At 47.4% G+C, this 13,343-nt stretch overlaps 1 protein-coding gene across 2 annotated transcripts in view; it reads left to right on the plus strand.

The window, feature by feature from the left end:
- Nucleotides 1-13,343, plus strand: part of pcsk7 (proprotein convertase subtilisin/kexin type 7) — a 257,528-nt gene that overhangs the window by 183,660 nt on the left and 60,525 nt on the right. For both annotated transcript variants that reach the window (XM_038779566.1, XM_038779567.1), the window contains exons 9-11: nucleotides 1,588-1,755; nucleotides 8,827-8,934; nucleotides 11,186-11,288. In XM_038779566.1, coding sequence (XP_038635494.1) covers nucleotides 1,588-1,755; nucleotides 8,827-8,934; nucleotides 11,186-11,288 — 379 coding nt within the window. The remainder of the gene's footprint in view (nucleotides 1-1,587; nucleotides 1,756-8,826; nucleotides 8,935-11,185; nucleotides 11,289-13,343) is intronic.

The raw sequence follows: 13,343 nt of genomic DNA on the forward strand, positions 1-13,343 counted from the left end.
GGTGGGGTTACGGGGATAGGGTTGAGGCGTGGGCCTAGGTAGGGTACTCATTCCAAGGACCGGTGCAGACTCGATGGGCCGAATGGCCTCCTTCTGCACTGTAGAGATTCTATGATTCCAAGCAGGGGCATTGGACTGACTGGGTGTAGAGAGAGCCATCTAAAGAGGACGCAGCACCGAGTATACAGACATGCTAAAACAAGGATCCCATTAAGAGAAAAGAGAAGGAAGACTGGCACTTATCACAGCCTCATTCTCAAAGCACTTTACAGCCAATTCATTGCTTTTGAAGCTTGATTGTAAGCGCAGCAGCAAATTTGCATGCAGCAAGCTCCCAAACAGCATTATGACGACATGACTCTCCGACCCCCCAGCTGCCTGTTTCTCAGCAATGGGAGGCGGCGCCGTTCCCTGGCAGCAGGATTCCCTGCTCCCGACGCTGTCAATGGGAATTTCCGTTGGCGCCACCCCAAAGCGCCAGGAAATCCGACACTGGTGAACAGCGGGAGAAATTCGGGCCAATATGGTATTTTATGTTGATTTGAGGGATGGATACTGTTCAAGAGACCAGGAATAACCTCTTCTTTGAAACAGGGAGTTTTTTTATAGCCAGAGAGCAGGTGGGGCCTCAGCTTAACAACTCCTTCAAAAGACGACTGTGCGGCACCCCCTCAGTACTGCACTGGAGTGTCGGCCACGGTTTTCCTGCTCCAGCCACAGCCTTGTGACTCAGAGCCAGGGCGTTCCCAACGAAACCACACCTGGCCCTCGGGATGTCGGAACAGGCAGACTCTTGGGACGAGACATTATATTGCGTTTTAGGAGTGCTGGGGACACAAATTTGACATTCCGCCGTGGAGAATGGTTGGTGCAGGGAAGCGGAATGGCCCACTGCGTTAGACTGAGGTCTGTGTTTGGCACCTGCCCGATAATCGGCTGTCACCGGCAATTAAGTTGTGAATTTATTCCGCTTCTCGGGCACTACCTCCGCATTAACAGGCATGGGGAAATATTCCGATCACTGGTGTCATGATGCAGTGGGGAGGATAAAAGACCCAAGATGAACAATACTACAGGATGGCACAGTGGTTAACGCTGCTACCTTCATACGCCAGGGACCTGGGTTCAATTCCAGCTTTGGGTCACTGTCTGTGCGGAGTTTTCACTTTCTCTCCGTGTCTGCGTGGGTTTCCTCCGGGTGCTCCGGAGTCCACAGTCCAAAGATGTGCGGGTTAGGTAGATTGGCCCTTAGTGTGCAGCGATATGCAGGTTAGGTTACGGGGACAGGGCGGGGTGGGTGGGGGAGTGGACCTGGGTGGAGTGCTCTTTCAGGAGGGACAGTGCAGACTCGATGGGCCAAACGGCCTCCTACACAGTTCGGAGTTGATGATTCTAAATGTCAGCAAGGATAACCTTTGCAAATTTAAACGTGCTGCAGTCCAACACTCTCCCTTCGCCCATCCAAACCTCTCCCCTCTCCCCACCCTCTGAAACCCGTCTTTTTATTTGCTAACCCAAGTCTTCCCCCAGCTGCAACACCAATTCAGCCTGTGTTCCTTTTCTCTCTTGGTGTCGTTAACTATTCAGGTGACCTCTGACTGGGATATGCAACAAGGAACCGGCTGTACAGAGGGTCACACAGGGACCTCGGCCGCTGCGCCCCTCGCCGCAGGGATGGTTGCGTTAATGCTTCAGGTTCGCCCGTGCCTGACTTGGAGAGATGTTCAACACATCATCGTCTTCACATCTACGCGGGTAAGAACAGAGCAAAACTGAACAAAATCTCATCTTTACATTGCAGTGTATAGACTTTATCAATGTGGATACAGACCATTTGACCCAACGGGGTCCATCCTGTTGTTTAAGCTCCAAGACTCCTCGCACCTCTAACTCATATCCCCTATGTTGCTTTCTCCCCCTTGAACTTATCCAGCTGTCCCCTAAATGCATCAACGCCATCCAGCTCAACTACTATCAGTGGGAGCGAGTTCCACATTAATTCGCACATTTTTAAAATAATTTTTATTGAAACTTTTTTACAAAATATGTAACAACAAACAGTAAAAATCAACAATAAAACAACATAATAAGCATAACACCCCCAAGACCGTAACAACGCATCTATCGAGCCCCCCCCCCCCAAAACCCGGTAAACAACAAGAGAACTTGAAAATAAATTAAATTAAATAAACATAGTCAACACCTGCTCCTCCGAACCTGGGACCCTGGAGCTGTGAAGCATTTATGCTAACCACCATGCTACCGTGCTGCCCACATCCTTCCACTGTAGCAAGATCCTCCGCCGGGCTACTAGGGACGCAAAGGCCAAAACATCCCATCGCACTCTTGACCAAAGACGTTTCTCCTGAATTCCCTATAGGATCCATTAGTGATTGTCTGATGTTTATGGCTCAGATTTCTTGTCTTCCCTGCAAATACCTTTCCATCTAGCCTTTCAAAACCATTCCATAACCTTAAAGACCTCTATCAGGACACCCTTCAGTCTTGACTTTTCTAGCGATTTTTTTTCCTAACGTTCCTGACTCTCAGTTCTGGTATCATCCTAACAAATGCTTATTGCGCCTTCAAAGCTTCTTGTAAAGATCCATGCTCTGTTCTGCGTTAGTTTAGAAACAAAGTTCTAATGTTCTATTACCCTGTCTGTCAGTGTGTCCTGGTGAAAAGATCTTTGATAATGGGGAGGCATTGGTAATGCCACTGGGTTTTCCAGAGACCCGGTATAATGTTCTGGGGATCCAGGTTTGAATACCACCAGGGCAGATGGTGAAATTTCAGTTCAATAAAAGTCTAATGAGGACCATGAAACCATTGTCCATCTGCTTCACTAATGCCCTTTAGGGAAGGAAATCTGTCGCCCTTACCTGGTCAGGCCTACATGTGACTCCAGATCCACCACAATGCGGTTGACTCTTAAATAGCATCTGAAATGGTCCAGTAAGTCAGTTCAAAGGCAATTAGGGATGGGCAATAAATGGTGGCCCAGCCAACAACACCCACAGCCCATGAAAGAATTAAAAAGAAAATCAAGTAGTAAATGGGCCTTGTAGCATCATATTAACCCATACAGATGATACTTCAACTTTGGTACTGTTATGGGAGCGGTGTTTTCAGAACCCCAAAACGTATCATGGAGTTCAACCAACCTCTCCCTTTAATGTATTGTTGCTTTTGAAGCACACGGCTTGTTCTCCAGGTGTGGTATTACAATTATGGACACGTGGGTTTTTAAACACAAAACAATGTTTATTCCATGGATTCAACTTGACCTTTTAAATAAACATTGGATCACTCAACACCCCTTACTTCAAAGATCACCCCGAAAATAATACAACACCTTCAAAATCCTTCAGTTGTTCCTTTAAACATTCAAGAGACTTAACACCTTTAAACAGAAACACATCAGGTTAAAGACATTACTATTATGAGTTTAAATCACCCAAATGATTCAGAGATAGTCTTTCCTGGCAGAGATCACAGCAGATCCAGCTCACTGCAAAACACAGGCACACCCAAGCTCTTTTTCTTCATGCAACTCTCAGCAAACCAGCCAGGCACTTTTCAGCTGCTCTCTCAAACTGAAACTAAAAGCAATTTTCTGGAAACTGAAACTAAAAGCAGAAGTGAGCTCAGCTCCCCCCCAACCCTCTGACATCACTTCAGTAATTTGAGCTGGTCCATTTCTTAAAGGTACATTGCTTAAGCATCCATTTCTTAAAGGTACTCTCACATGACAGGTACATGGCCTGTGATGAGTTAACTAATCTAAGATGTGGGTTTGCACTTGACGTCTCTCAGTGCCCTGGGAAGGGCCACGGCCCGGCAATTGCCCTCTTGACTCTGAGTGAGACGGTTGTGGGTTCAATCCCACTCTGAAGTTTCACTGCATAATGTAGATATTATTCAGAGGATCTTGGTGCTGCGCGTTCTACCCTGTTTACTTCCATTATAATCCACAACATCATTACATGGGATGAAGTTAGTAGCACTCAGAACAGCATGAGTTAATCAGTGACAGCTTGAGTTTGTTATGGGCAGATTGTGCTCCACTAATATAACTGATATTTCAGGAAATCATTGACTGTCCAGGTAAAGGCAGCGAGGTGCATATATCCGCTATAACTGTATGTGACTTTTTCAGTGAGCATTTGCTAAGATGCTCTCTCTCTTCACCATTCCTCCCCCACCTCATCAGATCTAATTTTACAGAACACACAATCACAAAATGTCTTCCACCTTTTTTTAATCTCAGTCCAGACTTTGCAGCTGCAATGCCAGCGTTCACCACCATTACTCCTTTGAACCGGAGAGTAACTTGTGGAGTCCGCACGTGCACAGTTAGTTGCGGAACTCCAGGAACGGCGATCAGTGAGGTCCAACCCCTGCCGCCAATCAATGAGAAACCACTGAACTGATGAGAACATCCACTCCTACACATTCAGTAGTGCAGGAAAAACCCTTGGAAAGTTGCAGCTTGTTGAATGAGATTTAACTGGGTTTTTAACATTAGGTCATAGTGACTGCTAAACAACCTCACTAGCCCTGGAAAAGTAATTTTGCGCTTGTTGAATGTACACTTCTCCGTCATGAAAGGAAATACCACTTCCATTTTTAAACAAATTCAAAGTTTATGATATTTTGACTTCAACCTTAATAATAATCTTTGTTAGTGCCATAAGTAGGCTTACAGTAACACTGCAATGAAGTTACTGTGAAAATCCCCTCGTCGCCACACTCCGCCGCCTGCTCGGGTACACGGAGGGATAATTCAGAATGCCCAATTCACCTGACCAGCAGGTGCAGACTCGATGGGCCGAATGGCCTCCTCCTGCACTGTAAATTCTATGAATCTTTCGGGACTTGGGGAGGAAGCTGGAGCACCCGGAGGACACCCACGCAGACACGGGGAGAACGCGCAGAGTCCTCCCAGACAGTGACCCAAGCCAGGAATCAAACCCGGGTCCCTGGCGCTGCGATGCAGCAGTGCTAACCATGTGTGCTAACATGCCGCCCGACCCCATGGTTATGACCCATGTTGCTATCTGAAAAACTTTAAAAAATTGAAAGTGAAGGGTTTCAGTGGTCCGTACTTGCTGGTTAATGTGATTGGGTGGTCCCCTTGCTTGATGACATCACTGGTTTCCCCGGCGATCCCGTTAACTTGGTGCCAGATTCAGACTGACGTCGATAAAGGAGAACTGCTCACGACAGAGATTACGGGAACTTTCTGGGTAGCTTTCTTTGAGGTCAGCTGCAAGCACCATCGCTTTATCACTGGCTGATAACTTCATCCCCGGGCATTCCATTCCGTCCTTGTCTTCCCTCCTCCCGCTCCCAGATTCTTCGAGCTAAATTCCTCATTGGTTTCAACTTCCCACAAATCCTTTCAACCACAGATTTTAGTTCTTCAATTCTGCTTCGGTTCCTGGATATTGTTTTGAGTGTTCCAAATGAACATTTACAGGAAATTATAGGTGGGAAATCCAAGGGAAATCTGACTGTCCGGGAACATTGCGGCTAATATAATTTGAGGAAACTCCAGTACCTCGGGCTACGTTCTCATAACTTCCCCTTTAGATTTTATCATCAATACGGAAAAGAAAGTGACAACAAGATTGATTGGGTATGTGTCAGTGCACACATTTTCAACATATTTGTTAGACTGCCCATGTCTGGGTTTAGCAAAATTCATCAGGATTAAACGTTATGTATTTATATTGCATCTTTCATTACCTATAGAATCATAGAATTTACAGTGCAGAAGGAGGCCATTTAGCCCATCGAGTCTGCGACGGCCCTTGGAAAGAGCACCCTACTCAAGCCCATGTATCTAACCCATCTCCGTAACCCCCACTTACCCTTTTTGGACACTAAGGGCAATTTAGCATGGCCAGTCCACCTAACCCACAGGTCTTTGGACTGTGGGAGGAAACCAGAGCACCCGTAGGAAACCCACGCAGATATGGGGAGAATGTGCAGACTCCGCACAGACAGTGACCCAGCCGGGAATCGAACCTGGGACCCAGCCGGGAATCGAACCTGGGCCCCTGGATCTGTGAAGCAACTGTGCTAATCACTATGCTACCGTGCTGCCCCTACCTCTGTGTTATAAGGATGCCAAGCCAGATGGTGAAGTATGCATCTAGACATAAATCCTTTTCTTGATGGTAGATTTATTATAGAGCGGTACGGTAGCACAGTGGTTAGCACTGGTGCCTCACATCGCCAGGGTCCTGGGTTTGATTCCCGCTTGGGTCACTGTCTGTGCGGAGTCTGCACGTTCTCCCTGTGTCTACGTGGGTTTCCTCCGGGTGCTCCGGTTTCTTCCCACAAGTCCTGAAAGATGTGCTGTTAGGTAATTTGGACATTCTGAATTCTCCCTCGGTGCACCTGAACAGGGGCCGGAGTGTGGCAACTGGGGTTTTTTTTACAGTAACGTCATTGCAGTGTTAATGTAAACCTACTTGTGACAATAATAAGGGTTATTTATTTACAAAATACCTCCCTGCCTCCTCCTTACGAACGAACCCAGTGTCCCAGCAGTCTCCTTTTTATACTCTTTTAAATAGAACAAAAATATTAATAGATTAAACAAAAATGACATGGGTGACAACCCCTGGTGGGGCACTGTAGCTAAAATAGAATGTCACAACAAAACTTAATTAATTAATTCAAATTAAATTGTCATTGTGGGGTGATGCACCCCAGCTCCAATGGTTGTGGAACACCTGAAGCATGCCGGTGAAGTCCTTTTTTATATATGTTCAATGTACTCAATCAATCAATACCCTCCCACTTCACCTGAACAGTGCAATTAACGTTACATTAACACTCTAGCTGTAAACCACTTTGGGTACTTCCAATGCATTACCACTCAAGTGCAATCACTGTTGTAACTCTGCACCCATTTCAGACATAGCTCCCATGAATCACAATGACTGGTGAAACTATTTGTAATATTCCGCATGGGACCTAGGAATGCTGGTCTTCCTCGTGCTCCTTGCAGAAGTATGAGCTTCCCCCACTCGGCTGTCGTGTTGAAGGACGTTCACAACAGGCATCCCACGGAATGTCCAAAATGGAGCTACGTCTGGCGGCCGTTTTGGACACGGATATCGAAATGTTGGCCCAGCAATGCTCCGTCTGTCAAGAACACCAGAAGCTCCCTGCGGCGGCATTCCTGCACCTGTGGGAATGGCCGGGGTATCCTTGGGCAACGTGTGCATGCCGGTTTCGCCAGCTCTTCTTGGGTTCCATGTTTCTTGTCCTGGTGGACGTCCACTCAAAGTGGCTGGAGGTCCACAAGATGGCGATGATCACCTCCCGGGTGACCATCGAGCGATTGCGCATTTGTTTTTCCACAGAATCCTGGAGATACTCGTGACTGATAACGGGGGCCCCTTTCGCGAGAGAAGAGTTTGCCGCTTTTGTGAAGAGGAACAGGATTCTCCACATCCGCACTGCCTGATACCAAAATGGCATCGAGTGGTTTGGTAGACAGGCCCGTGGCAGACGGTTAAATAGGGGCTCAAGAGACAGACATCTGACTCATTGGACACGAGACTGGCAAGATTTTTATTCTTGTACAGGACCATGCCACACGCAGTGACTGGTGTAGCCCCAGATGAGAAGTGAATGGGACGTAGACGTCATACACGACCGAGTTTAATTCGACTGGACATTAGTGCGTCATAACCAATATTTGCAAGGGCCTTATCCAGTGCGGCATCAACCTCTTCGACACTTTGCACCTGACGATTTGTAACTTCAACAACGGTGCTCGCTGGCTCTCTGGGATTGTTGTTCGTTAAATGGGGCCAGTCTCTTACCAAGTACAAGTTTGGGGGCAACTAATGAAGCGACACCTGGATCGCATTTACAAAGGTTGCTCCCTCGTGAAGTGCCTCGAAAGAAGCCTGCCCCGGATCCTCCGGCTCCATTGCTGAACCAGCCTGCTGTGACGCCTCCAGTCTCTCTCGACGCCGACATGACTAACGTTGTGTCTCCAGACTCCGAGATGGAGACACAGATCTCGGAGGTCTCAGCCGCCGATTCCAAAGTTCAGCCGCCTCCTGATGATCATCCTCCATGCCATTCCTGCGGCGACGGCGTTCCGTGGCGCAATATACGCCGACTAGTCTGGCGCATCAGCTCCATGAAGACTTACCGAAGCCGAAGAGACTCCAACGTCCTCCGCCTGTTCCCCCTCTGTCTCATCGCTCGGCGGTTCGGGGGGGGGGGGGGGTCAGACTTTGTGGGGGAGGAATGTAATATCCCACACGGGACCTACGGGGTGGGAATGGTTGTCATCCTGTGCTCCTTGCGGAGTACGAGCTCCCCCGCTCGGGGTGGGTATCCCAATTACCCAGTATATATAAAATCGGCCAGTAAGACACCAACCAGAAGAAACCTGATAGGGGTCTCCCGGGGAGCGCATATAGATGGCTTGCAATTAAACATGCGTTCTTATTTTTACACTGTGTGGTCTCCCTGTGTGCTTATTGATCAAGGGGAAAATATTGGCTCGGACTTTGCAGAGAACCCGCTTGCACTTTTTCAAAATAGTGGGTTCACTTCAATTGAGAAGGGTATTTGGGGCCTTGGTTTAATTTGGCGCCACTGACAGTGCTGCACTCTCCCAGTACCACATTGGCACTTGAGCCCACAACCTTCTTATTCAGAGGCAAGCGGCTTGCCCGGTGTGTCGTTGACTAGCTTCCGCGAACGGGATTGGGGGGGGGGAGGGGGTGGACATGTCTCTGAATCCACATCTCACAACGCAGATTTTATTATTATTATTTCCTTTAGTTTGATGACCGGATCGCTGGATGGCAAGTGAATGGTGCTGGATTCAGCCATAGTCACCAACATGGTTTCGGGCTGCTTAACGCTTGGCGGATGGTTAACGCTGCAAAGGTGCGTAGATAACTCGGTTAACCCCAGTGAAACGGTATCCTGTGAACTCGGGAGAAGAAAGGCCAGCCATTGTTCTCGCTGCTGATTGACGTAAACGTTTCCTAGATTTATTGGCTTTATCACCACTGATAGTTTTGCTTCCTCACACTTCTGTGTCCAGTCATGTTTCAGGACCAGTTTCCTGACGCTGTAATCAATGCAAACTGTTAAAATCTTTTAAAAACAAAACGTTATTTTAAAGCTATTTTTCTTGAACTGCAGCCCTGAATGTGAGACTTCCTGTTGAAACGTTGGCCAGCCGTGGCCGCATGAGAAACTGGCCTCTGTAAAGGAACCTCTCCGTTCACTGCTTGTGTGTTTCCCCTTCTTCCTGAGTAGCCTGCCCGAAGGCAGGTCTGACCCATAGCATCGTGGCCTGCACCATGGATAGGGCAAGGAGGCTGATCCCAAATCCATCCCAGCCGGAAGGGGGAGGGGGGGGGGCTGCCACCCCCTTGCCCCAGTCTGATCCACATCAGTCACCCAGCCAGTCGCCCCTTTGTGCCCAACTCCCTAAAGGTTAAAAGAAATGTTGCTGTTTCCAACACTTAGACCCACATCTATGTTTCCATTGACCCTGGAAGACAACCTGTTCACACAGGCCGTTGACCGTGGGAGGTGAATCTAACATAACATATTCTGCTGTATTTACAAAAGCACCTTCCAGTCATATTACCTGGAATTATGTTGAAAGACATGAGGCCATTCAGCCTAACATGGAAACGAGAACCAAGAGAGACAATTCACCAGAGGAAATTCAGGCCAAGTGCAAGGAATAGAGACAAGTGATAGATAATTTTCTTTTATTTTAAAGCTGTTCTCAGGATGTGGTTAATGTTGAAACGGTGGCCATCACTTTCCTGAGCAGCTCGTAGCGGGAGGCGGTGTCGTCGCAAATTTTCTCTCAATTAGTAATCCAGAGACCCAGGGTTCTGATCCTACCACAGCAGATGTGGTGAGATTTGGGTTCAATGAAAATTTGAAATTTTAAGTCCCAATGATCATAGAATACCTACAGTGCAGAAGGAGGCCATTCGGCCCATCGAGTTTGCACCGACCCTCTGAAAGGACACCCTACCCAGTTTCACAACTCGTTGATCTGGTCTAAACGCGGGACATCTAGGTACTCCATCCATGCTTACTACGCTCTTTGATATGAGCGAAAGGGATTGTCTCATGGGATCATCTGGAAGCAATTAGTGCCTGCAGTAGTCATCCTGTCCAATATCTGTCAGAGATTCCATACAGTGAGCTGTGGTTTGGTGCCTGTGGGTGTTGCTTGATCAAAGGCCACTACACATGACGCAGAACCAACACTGTCCCTCGTGGTGCCGAAATCCATCTCCAGAGCTGGTGTTTGAAAACCCACTCAGCCTTTGGGATTACTTGCCCGTGGCTGGTGAAGGGGGTTTTAGTGATTGGGGGGGGGGGGGGGGGGAATTAATGTGGAGCACAGGTGATTTGCAGCTACCTACACATAAGTGTGTACGTGCGTGCGTAGCGATGGACACCCGAGGGGGCTGTCCAATCCCACATTTGCCCCTTTCCCGCAGCTATATTCGCGGGTGTCCCTCAGGGAGCACACAGTGACACCGTCGAGGGCCTCCGTGCCCAGTGGACAGCGTGGGGGTTGGGGTGTTTTCATGAGCCCCTTAATCACGTTTTGATTCGATGTTTTAAATTTCCTTTGCCATTTGTTTTTGTTTGCTGCAGTTGAAGAGGCTGCTCTTTTGACTTGTCCATTAGTTTGCTTAATTTATAATAATAATAATAATCTTTTAGTGTCACAAGTAGGCTTCAATGAAGTTACTGTGAAAAGCCCCGAGTCGCCACATTCCGGTGCCTGTTCGCGGAGTAGTTTTAATTTGTTCAACACAACAGAGTATATCTATCACACTGTCAAACCTTTTATAGGATATTTGACATTTGAACTGAACTTCTCTCTGTGCAAGTTCTGGTACCTGCTTTTGAATAATTTTGATAAGGTTAATATTTATTTTATTTTCTCTTTTAATATAAAATGTTGGGATCATTTGAAATTTGGTATTTTTGCATTTGCCACGATGCGTGTAAGAATGAAAAGCTTCATCAACATGTCTCTCTGTTCATTATTTTCTGCTAAACTACTATACAAGTGCATATTAATCTCAAAACATATCTGGAGATCAACTGGCCTTTTTTTTATTAAACAAGTGCTTATCTTCCAACCCAGGTCTGGGAATCTGTGCCGTTTCTCAGCTCCTACACCAGTCGTCTTGAGAAAGAAGCCAAGCTCATTCCCTTCCATCCCAACAAGCTGGAGATTGTATGGAATGGTAAGTAGGGATCCTCTCTGCTTAATGGGTAGTTTGAGCACTTTGGCTCCGATTTGCCTCCATTTCTATAATGTTGGATTGCCACCGAAACTGTGTCCATGCTTTTGACGCCTTGAGGTGTAATTTTTTCAATATTTACCCCGTCAGAGTCTCCTGGGCTCCATAAACTCCCAACATGTTCGGAATAAAGCCGCCGATACCTTGTTGAACATTCTCTCATGCGCCTACTGATGGTTGTCCTTGCCAACGTCTCGAATTTCAAATCCTTTTCAACTTCTCCTCCCTCCACGATTTGCATCACCCTTTCTCTGCGATCTTTTCCTGCCTCTTCACTCCTTCAGCATCTGTAGGCCTTCTGAATCTAATCTATCGTGCATTCTCACCTTCTTTGCCCCACCAATAGTGGCAAAGCCTTCAGCCACCTCAACACTTGTTCCGTGGAACTCCCTCTCTGCACCTTCCTACTACTCCTAGAATCATAGATTTTGCAGTGCAGAAGGAGCCCATTCGGCCCATCAAGTCTGCCCTTGGAAAGAGCACCCCACCCAATCTTTTTGGACGCTAAGGGGCAATTTAGAATGTCCAATCCACCCAACCTGCACATCTTTGGATTGTGGAGCATCCGGCAGACACGGGGAGAGTGTGCAGACTCCCCACAGACAGTGGCCCGAGCCGGGAATCGAACCTGGGACCCTGGAGCTGTGACGCAACTGTGTTAACCACTGTGCTACCGTGCCAGATATTAAGGTTTTCAAGCGTTCCTCATTTCGTCCGTGCTGGTTTAGTGCCCATTTTCATTGATGTGGTTTATGTAATAGTGCCCTTTTTTCTGGAATTAGTATGAAGTCAGATGAAGGAGCAGTGCTCCGAAAGCTAGTGATTCCAAACAAACCTATTGGACTTTAACCTGGTGTTGTAACACTTCTCACTGCGCCCACTCCAGTCCAATGCCGGCATCTCCACGTAGACAGTCTAGCGCAGGACTGAGGAATTTCTGCATCGTCGGGGGTGCAATCTTTCAAATGAGACATTAAACCGAGGCCCCATATGTGTTCTCCGTTAATGATATGGTAGTTATATTGTTGGGATACACCGATGAAGGGCATTGTTGAATTAAGCACTTTCAGCGCATATAAATAGGGACTGGTTAAATGTTTTGCTCCAAAGAGAGTATTAAATAGGAGATGGCTGAGGCACCGGGTGTGTGGCAGGTCAGCTGTGCGATTGAACAGTCAATGAACTTAACAAAGAAAACCTCTGTGTCTTGGTTTCTGGATCATCACTGATTTGGATCCGATCGACACTCGCAGATGATTGTAAAAAGTCCCTTGGCAGAATTCAAAGAGACATATTCCCCATACCCCGGCTGATATTTATCCCTAAATCAACATCACTTCAGAAAGGGTTATCTCATTAATTGTGCTGCAAATTGGCTGCCCTGTTCCCTGCAACAGTGACCACACTTCAAAGGCACTTCTGTAGAATCCCTACAGTGCAGAAGGCGGCCATTTGGCCCATCGAGTTTGCACAGAGCCTCTGAAAGAGCACTCTATCTAGGCCCACTCCCCCGCCATATCCCTTTAACCCCGTGCATTGCTCTCTGCCAACCCACCCAACCTGCACATCTTTGGACTGTGGGGGGAAAACCATATGAAGCCCACGCAGACACGGGGATAAAGTGCAAACTCCACACAGACACTCACCCAAGGCAGGAATCGAACCCGAGTCCCTGGCGCTGTGATGCAGCTGTGCAAACCATTATGCCACTGCTCTGCCCCATTGTAAAAGGGGGGTAAAGCCTTTGGCTGTAAAGCAATTTGGGGGTTAGAAGCATAATATAAATGCAAGTTCTATATCCCCTTGTTCTTTTAAGATGTGTCACCTGTTTTAATTGCATCTGTTCCATGTTTGATTGTTTTCTGTTGGAGCTCTACAATTCACCTTCACGTTCTTCCCGCTTTCTTTCCCTTCCCCAAAGCACCGTTGCTAAGATCAGTTGACCAATCGGTTGTCAGGCAGACAGTTCTTTTTCGAGCAGATTGATTTCCGAGGTGG

This window comes from Scyliorhinus canicula, chromosome 19 (genome assembly GCF_902713615.1).
Source record: "Scyliorhinus canicula chromosome 19, sScyCan1.1, whole genome shotgun sequence".
Lineage (NCBI taxonomy): Eukaryota > Metazoa > Chordata > Chondrichthyes > Carcharhiniformes > Scyliorhinidae > Scyliorhinus > Scyliorhinus canicula.